The sequence below is a fragment of the Apteryx mantelli genome, chromosome 30, assembly GCF_036417845.1.
Source record: "Apteryx mantelli isolate bAptMan1 chromosome 30, bAptMan1.hap1, whole genome shotgun sequence".
In the NCBI taxonomy this organism is placed as follows: domain Eukaryota; kingdom Metazoa; phylum Chordata; class Aves; order Apterygiformes; family Apterygidae; genus Apteryx; species Apteryx mantelli.
In genome coordinates this window covers 609326-626307 of record NC_090007.1, presented here as the reverse complement: position 1 = coordinate 626307, position 16982 = coordinate 609326, and the positions used below count along the sequence as shown (strand labels likewise).

At 70.1% G+C, this 16982-nt stretch overlaps 2 protein-coding genes across 2 annotated transcripts; one reads left to right on the top strand and one right to left on the bottom strand.

Annotated features, from left to right (window-relative positions):
- Positions 1–1597: 1597 nt before the first annotated feature.
- On the bottom strand, positions 1598–3322 carry LOC106484250 (complement factor D). Its single transcript, XM_067312743.1, has 4 exons — positions 3171–3322; positions 2899–3043; positions 2322–2579; positions 1598–2060 (listed from the first exon to the last, which is right to left on the bottom strand). The coding sequence occupies exons 1-4, from the start codon at positions 3263–3265 to the stop codon at positions 1887–1889; spliced, it is 672 nt and encodes a 223-aa protein (XP_067168844.1). The 5' UTR covers positions 3266–3322; the 3' UTR covers positions 1598–1886.
- Positions 3323–10729: 7407 nt separating this feature from the next.
- On the top strand, positions 10730–14167 carry PLPPR3 (phospholipid phosphatase related 3). Its single transcript, XM_067313006.1, has 7 exons — positions 10730–10815; positions 11045–11230; positions 11477–11606; positions 11833–12028; positions 12123–12180; positions 12424–12597; positions 12700–14167. The coding sequence occupies exons 1-7, from the start codon at positions 10741–10743 to the stop codon at positions 13936–13938; spliced, it is 2058 nt and encodes a 685-aa protein (XP_067169107.1). The 5' UTR covers positions 10730–10740; the 3' UTR covers positions 13939–14167.
- The last annotated feature ends 2815 nt before the right edge of the window (positions 14168–16982 follow it).

Below are 16982 nucleotides of genomic sequence, written 5' to 3'. Positions count from 1 at the left end.
GCTGGGCTCTGCGCTAGTGCTGGGGATACGTGTGTGCCTTTGGGCAAGAACCAAGGTCGTGCCCGGATCTGATCAGAAAAGCTGCTCCTGGAGCTGGAGCTTGTTTCTGGCAGGCAGGGCTGTAAAAGGAGCACTGAGGGCTCCACCTTGCGTCAGCCAGCCGCCGCGTGCGGGCAGGTTGGTGTCTAGCGAGGGACAAAGCTTGCAGCCGCCGCGCCGCTTGCACGCAGGAGGGCGAAGGGCCTGCCCTGAGCAGCGTTGCTCCCTGGCCCCAATGCTGCAGGCCTGCTCACGGCTGGGCTGTCCGGCTGCAGGGGGAGGCGGATGCCGGAGCAGCCTCTCGCTCTGAGGCTACTGAGGACTGCTGGGATCGGGCACCAGGCAAAGGCCCCTGTGCAAAGACCCTCTCTGGCTGCAGGAGGGGTTTCCCGCATCCGGCGAGTGAGGCGGGACGGTCGATGAGGACCGGGCACCATGTTCCTGGAAGGAGGCAGCTCCCCGAGGCTCCGGCCTGGGGAGCAGACGCGTGGGACGTCCCTCCCTCCCCAGGGCCCGTGCAGGGACTTTCTCCGGGTGCTCGGCAGCCCGTTGGAGCTGCTGCTCAGGGCTGTTGGGGGCAAGAGCAAAAGGGTTGGTGGTGGAGTGGCAACGAGCACCGGCTGGGGAGAGCGGGCAGAGCCTGCCCTGCGTGCGTGAGCCATGAAAGCGCCTTGGCGAGGAGCCGCAACCGGCGGCAGCTGCGGGCAGCTGCAAAGAAAGCCTCCATCCGGGCGGCTGGCTGAAGCGGCGGCCGTGGATAGTTGCGCTTATTTGCTTCAGTACAAACTCGATTGATGCTTCTCGGGGCTTATCAGCAACTGGCAGATTCCGTTTTAACGAACCGGGGGGAGGTCTCAGCTCTGGGCCCGATGGCCCCGTGGCCGCGCTGCGGGATGTCCTCTGCGGTCCCGCAGCCGCAGGCACCCACTGGCGCCGGCGGGGAGGGCGAAGGGGGTGCGGGACAGGCCCAAGCGGGGGGCACGGGGGCTGGACAGGGTCCGTGCACCCTCTCGAGGGGGGGCTGCTCTGCAGGAGCCGGCGGGATCAAACCCCTTCCTCCCCCTGCTCCTGGGGGTCCTGGGTTGGGGGGATGCGCTCACCCAGACATTTTTGCAGGGGCTGGGGGTGCGGGCAGACCCTGGCGATGCCCAGAGGTGGCCGCAAAGGATGCGTGCAGGGATGGGGCAACGCAAGTGGGGCACTGGGCTCCAGCCCCCGTGCGGTGTCCCAGGCTCAGTGGCAGGCGAGTGCTCGCAGGGGTGGGTTTGCCGTGGGTCGGGGCTGCTGCAAGGGGGAGAGTGCGGGGGGCTGAGTGTGGCGCGGGAAGGGGTCTCAGCTCCCGCCAGGGCTGAGAGCTGCAGCCAGCCACGTGCTCGAGACTTGGCCGGTGCCGAGGACTCGCGTGAGCTCCCAGCGCAGGGGACGGCTGGGGGGCTGGACTGGACCTGCTCCGCTGGCAGGAGGGAAATGCAGCCGGTGCTGCGGGAGGAAGGTGCGATCCTGCCGTGCCACCCCGCGCCCTGCTCGGCCCCATCCCCTTCCCCGCAGCAGCTCTGCCTGCAGGAATCGTCGTCGCTTTATTGCAGAGGCGCAGTCGGCGGTAGGGGCACATGCAGCAAAGCCTGCGGCTCGCGCCCACGCGGGTCCCGACGCGCCACCCTCCCCGGGCCCCGCTCCCTCCCGGCGCTTCCCCAGCCCCCTGGCTCGTTGCCCGTCTCCGGGGCCGGCAGCTGCAGGGCTGCCGGGGGAGCGGAGCGGGTCGGGGCGCAGCGGCGCGGCTGGCCCTGCCGGCAGCAGCGAGCCGCGGTGCGGGGCCGGGTGCCGTCCCCGGGCCCGGCGGGGGCAGCTCAGCGGGCGGCTCCCTCCCCGGACACGGAGGCCATGACGCTGTCGATCCAGGCGGCGTACGGGGCAATGCGGGTGTAGATGCCGGGTTTCTTGTAGTTGCCGCAGACCCGGGAGCCGGCCGTGACCACCGCCTCGGCCACCCCGTTGCAGACCAGGGGGCTGCCGGAGTCTCCCTGCGGGAGCGAGGGCAGCCAGGTCAGCCTGCTCCCTTCTCCCGAATTCATGTGAGCTGCTTCCCCGGAGCAGCCTCAGCTCCCAGCCCGTGGCCGGTGCAGGGCAAGGAGCTTCCCGGGGCAGCAGCCCCCAAATCCGCCTCCTCGCCTCTCCCAGCCCGCAACCGCCCTCCCCGCCAGCCGCTCCTCCTTCCCGCTCGCTTCCCCCAGGGAGCCAGTGCCGAAGGGGCCGGGAGCGGGAGCGGGGTGCGCGGCGGGTACCTTGCAGGTGTCCTTCTTGCGGGAGTCGGTGCACATCATGTTCTCGGTGATGGTGTGGTCGTGGCGGGTGCGGTGGTTGCAGGCGTCGCGGCTGATCACCGGCCGCTCCACCTGCTGCAGCTTGTCCGGCCGGCGCCCGCTGTGGCTGACGGTGCCCCAGCCGGCCGCCTCGCACACCGTGTCGGCCGGCACGTCCCGGTCCTCCCGCTGGAACCGCAGCACCTGGACGTGCGCGTTCAGCTCCGCTTTCTCCTCCAGCTGCCCGGGAAGCAAACGGGGTCACCGGGATGCCGGGAAGGGGTCGGCGCCCAGCCCTGGCACCGGGTTTGCTCCAGGCTTGTCCCTGCTCAAGGCTTCGCTTTTCCCCCGCAGCCCCTGGGACGTTTCCAGGAGCCCTCTAACACGCGGCGGAGCAAAGCCGCAGCCGCAAGGACCGCGGGGAAGAGGGAGACGCCCGGAGTCGGCCCAAAGCTCCGGGAAGCGGGGATGGGGCGGGAGGGCACCGAGGGCAGGCGCTCCCGCGGCTGGAGGGATGGTTCGCAGGCAGCCGTGGGGCCGTGCGGGCGCTGGAGCCCACCTGGAGCAGGAGGAGGTCGTCCTTGTTGTTGTGGACGTTGCTGCCGGGGTGGGGGATCTGGGCGCGCACCCGGTACAGGCGCTTGTGGGGCTCCGGCTCCGTGAGCGAGTGGGCGCCCAGCAGCACCTGGAAGAGCTTGCCGTCCCTGCAAGAGAGGCGGCAGTGGCAGCGGCGTGGGGCTCGGCGGGAGCTGGAGCAGGGCCCCGGTGCACCGGCCTCGGGTTTGGGCTGGGGTCGGGGGTCCCGTCCCGTCCCGCCCCGCCGGCACTCACGTCTCCTCGGTGCAGTGTGCGGCGCTCAGCACCCACTGCTCGGCGATGAGGAAGCCGCCGCAGACGTGCTCCCCGTCCAGCTGCAGCGAGGCCATGTGGGGCCGCAGGTGGGGCTCGGCCTCGCGGCCCCCCAGGATCCGGCCCCGGGGCTGAGCTGCGGCGGGCGGGAGAGGCAGCCTTAGCGCCAGCCGCCCGCGGGGCCGCGCCGCCCCGATCCCGCTCCGGGCTGCCTCTGCACCCCGCGGCCGCGAGCGCAGGCAGGAGCCGCTGCAGGGGCTGCACGTTGCGGCCCCCCCAGACCAGGGCTGCAGGCACGACCCCCCCCCTATCACCCCCCAGGGCACCGCGGTCCCCGCTCGGCCGCGTCCCCCCGTCCCGGGCTGCATCCTGCCCGGCGGCGCTGGGCGCACTCACCGCTTGCCGTGGTGCCCAGCAGCAGCAGCAGCGCGAGGACGGGGCCGGGAGCGGGAGCGGGGCCCAGTGCCATGGCTGCGGCGGGGAGCCCAGCGGCGCTGCCTCCGTCCAGGAGCGGGGCGTCGCGGGTGGACGCTCCTTGCCCGGGGCCGGACCCGGCATCGCTTTTATGTCCCGCTCCGGGGGGGCAGGAAGGGAAAGTTTGGGGGGAGGAAGGGGGATTTCCGCAGCGTGGGCTGAGCGGGGAGGAGGATATCAAGTGTTTTTAAATGCTCAGCTTATAAAACAGGTCAAGAGTTCCCTGCACAAACAAATCTGGGAGGAAACAGCCTTTCCCAGCGCTCGGCTCTGGCACCGGCAGCAGGGGATTTTTTGCACTGCTGTTTTTAGATGCGAAACCGAATCAGGCTCTTTGCACGTGAACGCTGTCGGCGCCAGCCCTGGCGCCCGGGAAAGGCCTTTCCGGAGGGCAGCACGGGCCGCCGGGGACACGGAGCTGCCTGCGCTGGCCCTTGCGCGGGGGCCACCCGGCCAGCGTCCCCCAGGGCCGCGGCTGCGACCCTGCCTGCGCCTGAGCGGTGCCGGGGCCCTCGCCGCGCGGGACACCGGGCACCGCGGGGGCCGGCGTGTCCCCTCTGCCCTTCTCCCTGGTGCCACTAAGCGGAGCCACCGCCTCGGCTCCCGGCGCGTCCCCAAGCTCCGGAGGAGCCGCTGGAGGCCGTTGCCCCGAAATCCCCGCCGCCTGCAGGGACAAGGCCCCCCCGGCCTTCCCCAAACCGTAGCAAACCCGCAAGGGTTGCAAAACCCACGAGGCTAACGGGGACGGAGGAGGAAGGTTTGCAGCTCGGGGCAGGGCAGCCTTTTCCGGAGCGGCTTCCCGGTTGCGCTAGCGCAGCCACGGCTGGGGGAATGGGGGGGCCGCGGCCGCCCCGCGCTGCAGCCGGGTTTCACCCCTGTGCAAAGCAGCGCTGCAGCTCTGTGCTGGCCTCGGCCGTCCCTGCCGAGAGCCGCCAACTCGGGTAGCTCCCGGCCGGGGCAGAAATCCCGGAGCAATGCTCGGAAAGCGTCAGTCAGCACCAGGGGTTCCCAGCACACCCGCTTCCCGCTGCCCGTTTCCCAGGCTTGGCCTCGCTGGTGCAGAGCACGTGCTCCCCTCGGGGCCGGCGGCTCAGGGCCACCAGCGATTTCCACGGGGAGCTCAGAGCGAGGCGGGCGGCTCGGCTGCAGCTCGGCTGCCTTTTTCTCATACATGACAATTATTGAAGCTCAGAATCGCCGTGTTTTGTTTCATATTTCTGTGCAAATATCCCGGGCTGCAGATGGGCCAAGCTAAACAATTAATTGCGCAACAGCCCGCCAGCTGCAGGGATTGCCCGGAGGCAGCGACGCGGGTGCCAGCGCCGGCCGGGACGGCAGGGATGCGCCCGGTGCCGGTCTCTGCGGGCAGGAGAGCGTTAAGGTGCGGAGGTGGCTGGCGCCTGGCTAAAACAGCGGATTTCTGCGCTTTGGGGCCGCAGAGCCGCATGGAGAGCTCCTTAATCTCGGATTTCAGCAATTCGGGATTTAAACCTTAAATACGCAGGGAGATTTCTGCCCATTTAGGGACAGAGGTGGAACGAGGGCGATGTGCCGTGCCGCGGCTCGGAGCAGAGCGCAGCCCCGGCCGGCCGGCCGGGAGCGGCCTCGCGGCGGCGGACGGAGGCGCCCGGAGCTGCCCCGGGGCTCGGCCGTGTTGGGGGCCGTTTTGGGGTCCAGCCTGGGCTCCCGGGGGCTGCTCCGGCCGGGAGCGCAGGAGGGAGGGCAGGGAGCCGGCGCGCTGCAGCCGCTGGGCAGGAGGCCCCGGAAACCGGTGAGGCAACAAAGGCAAAGGTTCCGGTTCCGCCCGGGTCGGGCGGCTTCGAGGCTTCGGCTGCAGTTTGGGCCAGGGCTCCGTCCTCGCCCCGCTCGGCGCGTGCCGGGCGTGCGGGGTGGCTGCGGGGGGCCGCGGCCCCATGTGTCCGCCTGCGCCGCAGCCGTGCCGGCGGGGGACACCGGCGGGAACGCCCTGTTGCTAGGAAACTGCCGGCGGATTTTGCCATGCGAGTCACGCGCCGGATTCCCGCGCCTCCCCGAGGGACATGGCGGCAGTGGTGCCCGCGCCAGGCCGCACCTGGGCTGAGAACCGGAGCGGGACCCTGCCGGGGGGCCGGCTGCTGCCAGCGTCGGCCCTGCAACAGGCCCCCCCACCAGGGCCACCCTCTCCCTGGGGTCTCTGGGGTGCAAGGAGTTTGCCAGGCCTCAGAGCAGGCGGTGCCTGGGCGGTGGTGGTGGGAGCCCCGCGGTGCCGGTGAGCGCGGCCAGGGATGAAGCTGCGCTGCGGCTCGCGGGGACCCCGGTGCGGAGGGGCCACAGCAGGGCATGTGGATGGATGCAGCAAACGGGGAGGGAGCGGGCTGATCCCAGCAGGTCCGGGGAGGAAGGAGCCCATGGCCCTTGGGCTGGAGACGGGAATGGGGGCTCGGTGCAGGGCCCTGCTCGACCGCAGGGCTGGTGCAGAGCTCTGGGTGCAGGGCTGCCCTTTGCGGGTTCAGAGCTGCCTTTTGGGTGCAGAGCTGCCTTGGCAAGAGCTGAGTTGCCCCTCGTGGGTGCAGCGCTGCCCTTTGCGGGTTCAGAGCTGCCTTTTGGGTGCAGAGCTGCCCTGGCAAGAGCCGAGTTGCCCCTCGTGGGAGCAGCGCTGCCCTTTGCGGGTTCAGAGCTGCCTTTTGGGTGCAGAGCTGCCTTTTGGGTGCAGAGCTGCCCTGGCAGGAGCCGAGTTGCCCCTCGTGGGAGCAGCACTGCCCTTTGCGGGTTCAGAGCTGCCTTTTGGGTTCAGAGCTGCCTTTTGGGTGCAGAGCTGCCCTGGCAAGAGCCGAGTTGCCCCTCGTGGGAGCAGCACTGCCCTTTGCGGGTTCAGAGCTGCCTTTTGGGTGCAGAGCTGCCTTTTGGGTGCAGAGCTGCCCTGGCAAGAGCCGAGTTGCCCCTCGTGGGAGCAGCGCTGCCCTTTGCGGGTTCAGAGCTGCCTTTTGGGTGCAGAGCTGCCTTTTGGGTGCAGAGCTGCCCTGGCAAGAGCCGAGTTGCCCCTCGTGGGAGCAGCGCTGCCCTTTGCGGGTTCAGAGCTGCCTTTTGGGTGCAGAGCTGCCTTTTGGGTGCAGAGCTGCCCTGGCAGGAGCCGAGTTGCCCCTCGTGGGAGCAGCACTGCCCTTTGCGGGTTCAGAGCTGCCTTTTGGGTGCAGAGCTGCCTTTTGGGTGCAGAGCTGCCTTGGCAAGAGCCGAGTTGCCCCTCGTGGGAGCAGCGCTGCCCTTTGCGGGTTCAGAGCTGCCTTTTGGGTGCAGAGCTGCCTTTTGGGTGCAGAGCTGCCCTGGCAAGAGCCGAGTTGCCCCTCGTGGGAGCAGCGCTGCCCTTTGCGGGTTCAGAGCTGCCTTTTGGGTGCAGAGCTGCCCTGGCAAGAGCCGAGTTGCCCCTCGTGGGAGCAGCGCTGCCCTTTGCGGGTTCAGAGCTGCCTTTTGGGTGCAGAGCTGCCTTTTGGGTGCAGAGCTGCCCTGGCAAGAGCCGAGTTGCCCCTCGTGGGAGCAGCGCTGCCCTTTGCGGGTTCAGAGCTGCCTTTTGGGTGCAGAGCTGCCCTGGCAAGAGCCGAGTTGCCCCTCGTGGGAGCAGCGCTGCCCTTTGCGGGTTCAGAGCTGCCTTTTGGGTGCAGAGCTGCCTTGGCAAGAGCCGAGTTGCCCCTCGTGGGAGCAGCGCTGCCCTTTGCGGGTTCAGAGCTGCCTTTTGGGTGCAGAGCTGCCTTGGCAAGAGCCGAGTTGCCCCTCGTGGGAGCAGCACTGCCCTTTGCGGGTTCAGAGCTGCCTTTTGGGTGCAGAGCTGCCTTTTGGGTGCAGAGCTGCCTTGGCAAGAGCCGAGTTGCCCCTCGTGGGAGCAGCGCTGCCCTTTGCGGGTTCAGAGCTGCCTTTTGGGTGCAGAGCTGCCTTTTGGGTGCAGAGCTGCCTTGGCAAGAGCCGAGTTGCCCCTTGTGGGTGCAGCGCTGCCCTTTGCGGGTTCAGAGCTGCCTTTTGGGTGCAGAGCTGCCTTTTGGGTGCAGAGCTGCCCTGGCAGGAGCCGAGTTGCCCTTTGCGGGTTCAGAGCTGCCCTTTGCGGGTTCAGAGCTGCCTTTTGGGTGCAGAGCTGCCTTGGCAAGAGCCGAGTTGCCCCTCGTGGGAGCAGCGCTGCCCTTTGCGGGTTCAGAGCTGCCTTTTGGGTGCAGAGCTGCCTTTTGGGTGCAGAGCTGCCCTGGCAGGAGCCGAGTTGCCCCTCGTGGGTGCAGCGCTGCCCTTTGTGGGTTCAGAGCTGCCTTTTGGGTGCAGAGCTGCCTTTTGGGTGCAGAGCTGCCCTGGCAAGAGCCGAGTTGCCCCTCGTGGGTGCAGCGCTGCCCTTTGTGGGTTCAGAGCTGCCTTTTGGGTGCAGAGCTGCCCTGGCAAGAGCCGAGTTGCCCCTCGTGGGTGCAGCGCTGCCCTTTGCGGGTTCAGAGCTGCCTTTTGGGTGCAGAGCTGCCCTGGCAAGAGCCGAGTTGCCCCTCGTGGGTGCAGCGCTGCCCTTTGCGGGTTCAGAGCTGCCTTTTGGGTGCAGAGCTGCCCTGGCAAGAGCCGAGTTGCCCCTCGTGGGAGCAGCGCTGCCCTTTGCGGGTTCAGAGCTGCCTTTTGGGTGCAGAGCTGCCCTGGCAAGAGCCGAGTTGCCCCTCGTGGGAGCAGCGCTGCCCTTTGCGGGTTCAGAGCTGCCTTTTGGGTGCAGAGCTGCCTTTTGGGTGCAGAGCTGCCCTGGCAAGAGCCGAGTTGCCCCTCGTGGGAGCAGCGCTGCCCTTTGCGGGTTCAGAGCTGCCTTTTGGGTGCAGAGCTGCCTTTTGGGTGCAGAGCTGCCCTGGCAAGAGCCGAGTTGCCCCTCGTGGGTGCAGCGCTGCCCTTTGTGGGTTCAGAGCTGCCTTTTGGGTGCAGAGCTGCCCTGGCAAGAGCCGAGTTGCCCCTCGGAGCAGCACTGCCCTTTGCGGGTTCAGAGCTGCCTTTTGGGTGCAGAGCTGCCTTTTGGGTGCAGAGCTGCCCTGGCAAGAGCCGAGTTGCCCCTCGTGGGAGCAGCGCTGCCCTTTGCGGGTTCAGAGCTGCCTTTTGGGTGCAGAGCTGCCCTGGCAAGAGCCGAGTTGCCCCTCGTGGGAGCAGCGCTGCCCTTTGCGGGTTCAGAGCTGCCTTTTGGGTGCAGAGCTGCCTTGGCAAGAGCTGAGTTGCCCCTCGTGGGTGCAGCGCTGCCCTTTGCGGGTTCAGAGCTGCCTTTTGGGTGCAGAGCTGCCCTGGCAAGAGCCGAGTTGCCCCTCGTGGGAGCAGCGCTGCCCTTTGCGGGTTCAGAGCTGCCTTTTGGGTGCAGAGCTGCCTTTTGGGTGCAGAGCTGCCCTGGCAAGAGCCGAGTTGCCCCTCGTGGGAGCAGCGCTGCCCTTTGCGGGTTCAGAGCTGCCTTTTGGGTGCAGAGCTGCCTTTTGGGTGCAGAGCTGCCCTGGCAAGAGCCGAGTTGCCCCTCGTGGGAGCAGCGCTGCCCTTTGCGGGTTCAGAGCTGCCTTTTGGGTGCAGAGCTGCCTTTTGGGTGCAGAGCTGCCCTGGCAGGAGCCGAGTTGCCCCTTGTGGGAGCAGCGCTGCCCTTTGCGGGTGCAGAGCTGCCTTTTGGGTGCAGAGCTGCCCTGGCAAGAGCCGAGTTGCCCCTTGTGGGAGCAGCGCTGCCCTTTGCGGGTTCAGAGCTGCCTTTTGGGTGCAGAGCTGCCTTGGCAAGAGCCGAGTTGCCCCTCGTGGGAGCAGCACTGCCCTTTGCGGGTTCAGAGCTGCCTTTTGGGTGCAGAGCTGCCTTTTGGGTGCAGAGCTGCCCTGGCAAGAGCCGAGTTGCCCCTTGTGGGAGCAGCGCTAGCCTTTGCGGGTTCAGAGCTGCCTTTTGGGTGCAGAGCTGCCTTTTGGGTGCAGAGCTGCCCTGGCAAGAGCCGAGTTGCCCCTCGTGGGTGCAGCGCTGCCCTTTGCGGGTTCAGAGCTGCCTTTTGGGTGCAGAGCTGCCCTGGCAAGAGCCGAGTTGCCCCTCGTGGGAGCAGCGCTGCCCTTTGCGGGTTCAGAGCTGCCTTTTGGGTGCAGAGCTGCCTTTTGGGTGCAGAGCTGCCTTTTGGGTGCAGAGCTGCCTTGGCAAGAGCCGAGTTGCCCCTCGTGGGAGCAGCGCTGCCCTTTGCGGGTTCAGAGCTGCCTTTTGGGTGCAGAGCTGCCCTGGCAAGAGCCGAGTTGCCCCTCGTGGGTGCAGCGCTGCCCTTTGCGGGTTCAGAGCTGCCTTTTGGGTGCAGAGGTGCCCTTTTTGCGGGTGCAGCGCTGCTTCGGCGGCTGCGGCCCGGCCCCGCCCGGCCCTTTGTCTGCCGCCCGCCCCGGCGCCGCCGCCTTCCCGATCCCCCCGGCAGCCCGGTCGCCCCCTCGGCGGCTCCGCGCCCCGGAGCGGGTCCGGCAGCGCGAGGCGGGGCGGCGGGGGCGGAGGAGGGCGAGGAGGAGCAGCAGCAGCAGGAGGAGGAGGAGGAGGAGGAGGAGGAAGAGGAGGAGGAGGAAGCAGCCGCGCTCCGCGCTCCGCCGAGGCAGGAGCATCCCCGCTCCGCCGGGAGCCCCCGGCCGCCGCCCGGCCCCGCTGCGCCCCGAGGCGCCGCCGCCGCCGAGGTGAGTGCGGGGCGGGGGCGCAAAGCCCGGGGGGGTCCCTGCCCCGCCCGTGCCACCCCCCCCCCATCGCCCCCCTATTTCCCCCCCCCCCCCGGTTTTGCCCCCTTTTCCAGGCGGGGCTGGGGGAGGTTTCCGGGGGTGCCGGCCCCCTCCCGGCCCCGCGGCGGCACGCCCCTTCCCACGCCCTCCGCCGCCTGTCACGATAGAGCGGCCTGTCGCGATAGCCGTGCCTCGGCCCCACCTGTTGTGGCACCACCCTCCCCCCCCCCCCCCCGGGGCCAGCGGGGTGGGGGGACCCTGACTCGCCCCGAGGACCCGGGTTTCGCCCCGGTGAAGCCGGCTCAGCGCCGGGAGCTGCCTGGCACCTTCCTCGCGGGTCGGAGCCCGCTGGCTCCGCCACGCTGCCGACGGGTTCCTGCCCCGCAGCAGGGTGACCGCGCAGCCCAGCGCGACCATGATCTCCCCCAAGGAGAAGGCCAAGGCGCCCAAGGACAGCATGACTCTCCTGCCCTGCTTCTACTTCGTGGAGGTAAGGGCGGGATGGGGGCCAGGGTTGCAGCTCGGGGAGCCAGCATGGAGCTGGCATGAAGGGGACGGGGGCTTCACCCAGATGCCCCATCCCGGGGGCTGCATGATGCTGGGGCCATCGGAGCCACTCGGGGGTGCTCCATGTGTGGCTCTGCGCCCCGTGGCAGTGGCTCTCCGAGGGTGTCCCTGAGCCGGCGCCACAGTCCCAGCTCGCTCCTGCTCATCCCCAGCTGCCCATCGTGGCCTCCTCCATCATCACGCTGTATTTCCTGGAGCTGACGGACCTCTTCAAGCCGGCCAAGGTGGGCTTCCAGTGCTACGACCGGGCACTCTCCATGCCCTACGTGGAGACCAACGAGGAGCTCATCCCGCTGCTCATGCTGCTCAGCCTGGCCTTCGCGGCGCCCGCGGCCTCGGTGCGTCCCGGGCGGCTCCTGCTGCCGGAGGGATGGGGTCAGGGACGGGGCTGGCCACACCACGCTGGAGACGTCCCAGCCCGAGCTGGGTCCTGGGGCCGGGTTTCGGGGCCCCAGCGTGGCCCATCGTGGGAAGCCTGGCGGTGCCTGGCATCCTGCAAAGTCCCCCACGGGGCAGCGCTGCCGACCGCCCTCGCGCCCCCTCCCCGCGCGGCCGGGCCCCGCTGAGCTGCCGCTTCCCCCCAGATCATGGTCGGGGAGGGCATCGTCTACTGCCTGCAGTCCCGGCTGAAGGGCCGCAGCGGCGCCGAGGGCAGCATTAACGCCGGCGGCTGCAACTTCAACTCCTTCCTGCGCAGGACCGTAAGGTTTGTGGGTACGTTGTGCCGCCGCCGCGGGACCTTTCTGAGGGGCTGGGGGGGACGAGGGCGGCAGCGCGGGGCGCCTGGGATGCAGTGCCGGGGGGGCTGCAGGCCCTTCCCCTGGGTGCTCCGGGAGCTGCTCCGGATCCGGCCCCGAGCGGGAAGCAGGTCTCAGGGAGCGGGCGCCGGGGCGCCGTCCGGATCCGGGGTGACCTGCTGCCCCGCGCCCGCCTCCCGCAGGCGTCCACGTGTTCGGGCTCTGCGCCACGGCCCTGGTGACCGACGTCATCCAGCTGGCCACCGGCTACCACGCGCCCTTCTTCCTGACCGTCTGCAAGCCCAACTACACGCTGCTGGGCACCCCCTGCGACGCCAACCCCTACGTCACCCAGGACATCTGCTCGGGGCCGGACAAGCACGCCATCCTGTCTGCCAGGTACCTCCCGGGAAGGGGCGCACGTGCCGGGGCACCGCCTGCCCCGCGCCCCGGGTCAGGCCTCGCCGACCCTGCCTCGTCCTCTCCTTCGCAGGAAGACGTTCCCGTCTCAGCACGCGACGCTCTCCGCTTTCGCTGCTGTCTACGTCTCGGTGAGTTCGCCGGCATTGCCCGGCTCACGGCTCCGCGTTCAGGGCCCCTTGGCGGCACGTGCAGGCGAGGGTCACCCGCGCGGCTGTGCGTGTCGGTGGGTGCATGCGTGCACAGCCGCACATGTGCCGGATTGCAGTTCTGCATGCATGGGAGCGAGACTGGGGGGGGGGGGGGGGGGGCTGCGGGTGCCGGCGCCGCGGGCTGCCACTAACAGCCTGTCCCTGCCCCGCCGCCTCCGCCAGATGTATTTCAATTCCATCATCTCGGACAGCACCAAACTCCTGAAGCCCATCCTGGTCTTCGCCTTCGCCATCGCCGCCGGCATCTGCGGCCTCACCCAGATCACCCAGTACCGCAGCCACCCCGTCGACGTCTACGTGGGCTTCCTCATCGGCTCCGGCATCGCCGCCTACCTGGTGAGCGCTGCCCGGCGGCGGGACGGGAGGGATGCTGGCCGGGGCTGGGGCCAGGGCCGGGGCCGCCCCGTGGGCTCTGCTGACCCCCCCTGTCCCTCGCAGGCATACCACGCCGTGGGTAACTTCCGCGCGCCGGCCGAGCGGGTCCCAGCCGCGCCGCCTGCCAAGGACGCGCTGCGGGCGCTGACGCAGCGGGGCCACGACTCCGTCTACCAGCAGAACAAGTCGGTGAGCACCGACGAGCTCAACCCGCAGGGCCGGCTGGAGGGGGCGGCGCGGCCGGTGCCGCGCGAGAAGAACTCCCTGGGCAGCCTCAAGCGGGCCAGCGTGGACGTGGACCTGCTGGCGCCCCGCAGCCCCATGGCCAAGGAGAACATGGTGACCTTCAGCAACACGCTGCCCCGCGTCAGCACGCCCTCCATGGACGACCCAGCGCGGCGGCACATGACCATCCACGTCCCCGTGGACGCCTCCCGCTCCAAGCAGCTCATCACCGAGTGGAAGCAGAAGTCGCTGGAGGGCCGGAGCATGACACTGGCCGAGGAGGCGGGCGCCCGCGGGGCTGACGACGGCGTCCCGCCATCACTCTACCCCACGGTGCAGGCGCGCGGGGCCGAGCGGGCGCCCGCGGGGCCCCGCGTGCTGCTGCAGCCGCGGCCGGGCGCCTCGCCGCTGGTGCACATCCCCGAGGAGAGCCAGGCGGGCGCTGCAGCATCGGCGTCGGCGGGTGCCGGGGCGGCCGCCCGGGCTAAGTGGGTGATGGTGGCGGAGAAGGCGGCGGCGGCGCCACGGGCGGCCAACCCGCCGCGCCTGGTGCAGGTCATCGCCATGTCCAAGCAGCCCGGCGGCGCCGGCGCCGGCGCCGCCCGCCACTCGGAGACCTCGTCGTCCTCGGCCAGCTCCGACTCCTCGCAGTACCGCTCGCCCTCGGAGCGGGACAGCGGCAGCATCGTCACCATCGACGCCCACGCGCCCCACCACCCCGTGGTGCACCTCTCCGCCGGCAACGGGCCCTGGGAGTGGAAGCTGGCGCCCAGGGGCGCCGAGGGGCCCGACGCCGTGGAGCTGGGCGAGCTGCGCCGCGGCGGCCACCCTGCCCGGAGCGCCGGCGCCTCCCCCGGCTCCTCGCTCAGCGACGTGGAGCAGGACGAGCCGCGCTACGGCAGCGTGGCCACCATCAACGTGGTGGCGGCGGTGGCAGACGCCGAGGGCGCCCTGGGCTCCGCCAGCCGCGACTCCACACTGCGGAGGAAGCCCGCCGGCGAGAAGGACGGGCACACGGACCACGAGGCGGACAACTACTACCGGAAAATGCAAGCCGGGCGGAGATTTAAGGATTAACGCCGCCGCCGGCCCCGTGGGCACGGTGCGGCTGCAGGAAGCAGCCGGCTCCCACCGGGAGCGAGGGGCTTGCACCCACCCCTGCCAGCCGGGGCCGGGCGTTTCCAGGCACTTTGACTTTGGGTTGTTTTTTTTCCCCTTTTTTCTCTAACACTGGTGCTGACATTTTACGTGAGGGTGTAATTTATTCTGGGGTTGTAAATCTGCCTGCAGGTGGGTGGGCAGCAAAGGGCAGCGTTTGGGGGGGGGGGGGGTGTCCCGGGGAGGAGGGGGCTGCCGCGGGGCAGCCGGGCCCGGCTGGCACAGGGATTTAGGGGATTCCTGGTGGAAGCTGCTGGTCCTGCAGGGACTGAGGGGGTTGTAGCAGCCCCGATCTTGTGCAGAAATTCATTTTTTGGGGGGGGGGGGGGGGGGCTTGCCCAGGGCATGTGGAGCCTGTAAATACTGCGCTGGCTGAAGCAGCATGTGCATCAGGGTGGGGGGCACCCAGGGCCGGTGCGGGCAGCATTTCCTGGCGGGATGCGGCCTCGCTGGGCGAGGGGCAGCCGGGGGAGCCCAGGCTCAATCCTGGCTCTGCTCTTTGCAAGCAGCCGGGGGCCACGTGGCCAGGGCATCCTGCTGCCCGGGACTGGCACAACGGTGCGGGATGGTCACGTCTGCCGGGGGCAGCTGGGGGGGGGGGGGGGGGGGATACGGGACCGGGACCAGGCTCCATGCTGCTCCCTGGAGCGAGCCGGGCTGGAACGGCAGCCCCGTGCGCGGGGCCGAGGCTCGGGGTGGGAGCGGGGCATCTCCGAGCTGTGAATGCGCCTGCCGGCGATGCTGGACATGGTTTGAGGCAAATAAAGACGTGAACGGTGGCCGGCTGCGCTGGGCTGTTGTGCTGGGACCAGGACCAGGCTGGGGCTGGGCGAGCTCGGCCTCGCCGCGGCCAGCAGCACACGCGGGATTGCGGGAGCTGCAGCGCCCTGCTGCTGCCGGGGGCTCGGCCGCAGGTGCGGGGGGGGGGGGGGGGGGGGGGGGCACGCGGGGTCCCAGGCCCTGAGCCACAGAGACCCTCTCCCGACCCACGGAGCCCCCAGCCCCGGGAGCTGCCCGGCCTCCCACCGCGGGAAGGAAGCGGTTTCTCGCTGCGTTGCTGCAGCACCGCAAGGAGCCGCGTGCCGGGCTCGGCTCCGCGCTGGCCCCTTGCGCCAGGGGCTTGGCTGCAACGGGGATCCCCCCCCCCCCGCCCCGGCTCGTCCCTGCTGTGCCCAGTGGTTCCCTGGCTCCCGCTCCCTCCCGCGGAGCCGAGCCCCGGCTGCAGCCCAGGCACCTCCAGAGCCGGGGCACCGTGGGGCCGGCGCTGAACCCTCCTGCCACTTGGATGAACAGCTGCTATCCTGAAGCCTCGGCCTGGCAAACATATGGATAATCCAGCATCACCCTGCCGTTCCGTGCTGGCACAGCCGGCCGGGATTAGCGGGGGGTTGCCGGCAGCGGCACGAGGCGCAGGCGGCCGCGGCGGGGGCACCGGGGGATCCCAGCTCCCAGGCAGGGAGCAGGATTGGGGGCTTTGCTAGGGGGCAAATGCGGTGGGTGAGAGGAGCTGGAGCTGCTGTGTCCGTCCCCAAGAAGTGCAGGAAATATGGCACAGAGACTGGCAAATCCTCCCGTGCAGCGTCACCTGGCCCGCGAGGGGCTGCTCCCGGCTCTGCTTTGCTCTTGGACAGACTAAGGCGAAGCCGCTCCGGCCTTGACGGAGGCTTCGGCACACGGTTCCCATCCGCCTCAGCCGCGCGAAGCCGGGGTGCGCAAGGGCCCAGCAAGGAAACCAAACCGCGGGGAAGCCCGGAGCCGCCTGAGATTCCCTCTCTGCTCCCTGCCCTCCCTCCCGCTCCCAGCACGGCGGCACCACCCGGACGGGGGCCTCCGGGATCGGCTCAAGCGGGGGGCTCCCGCCCCACGGTGCCGTCCCGGGGGGGGTTTGCAGAGGGCTCTTGGGGCCCAGGTGAGGCGGCAGCGGGGGGAACCGGCTCCCTGCCGCCCGCCCGCCCTCCCTCCCGCCGCCGCAGCGCTTCTCCCAGCTCATTAAAATGACTAATGGCTTCACACTCCGCTTCACGCTTTCTCTGACCCAGCAGTTGCCATGGCAACAGCCATCCCTGCTCCCGCAGCCGCGCAGCCCCCCGCCCGCCCGCCCGGACCCCCGGCCCCGCTCGGCCTCCGGCTGCCCACGGCGGGGAAACCCCCCCGCGCCGCCCGGAGCATCCTTGGTCCTCCGCGGCGCAAGGCGCAGGGCGGCTCCGCGGTCCCCAGGGGAAGCAGCGGAGACGGGAGCCCTCGGCCCCCAGCCAGGGTGAAGGAGCCCCGAGGGGTCCGTCGGGTCCCGTCGCTGCTGGGCCACGCGCCCAGCCTGGTCTCCCCCCACCCTGAGGCCGGGGGTGACCCACAGCAGCCCCCTCCTCCTCCTCCTCCTCCTCCTCCTCCAGCCCCCGGGACCTGGCCCGGCCGAGGCAGCAGCATCAGGCAGCAGGAACCTCCCTGCAGTCCCTCCGCGCCAGCGTGGGGAAACGGAGATGCCGTCCCCAGGGTGTCATCGGAGCTGACGGTCGCAGCAGCAGCACGGCCCCCTCCTGCCGGCGGGCAGGACAGAGCAAAGTCACCTCCGCGGGAGGGACGGGGCGATCCGGCACGAGCTGGGAGATGCATCTGACATTTTCCAGCCAGGAAACCCACTGTGGGAGCCCAGATCTCCTGGTTCCTCGGGGATGTGGGTGAAGCGCACCCGAGTCCCAGGGAGCCCCGCAGCATGGCAGCAACCCAAGCCGGAGGGGGGAAACCCCCCCCCCAAAGCAGGCTCGCGCTGCCCGCTGCCCTCCGCGCTGCAAACCATGGGAACGGCCGGGTGTTGCGAGACAACGCGGACAAAGGGGTTTGTCATCCGTCCCGCGCCAGGACGGCGTTACTGCTCGGAGCCGCCCTTCGCCCTCCTTCCCCGCTCCCGTGCTCCGTTTGCCCCGGGCTGGCACCACGGGCTCCGGGAGCTCCCCGCCCGGCGCGGG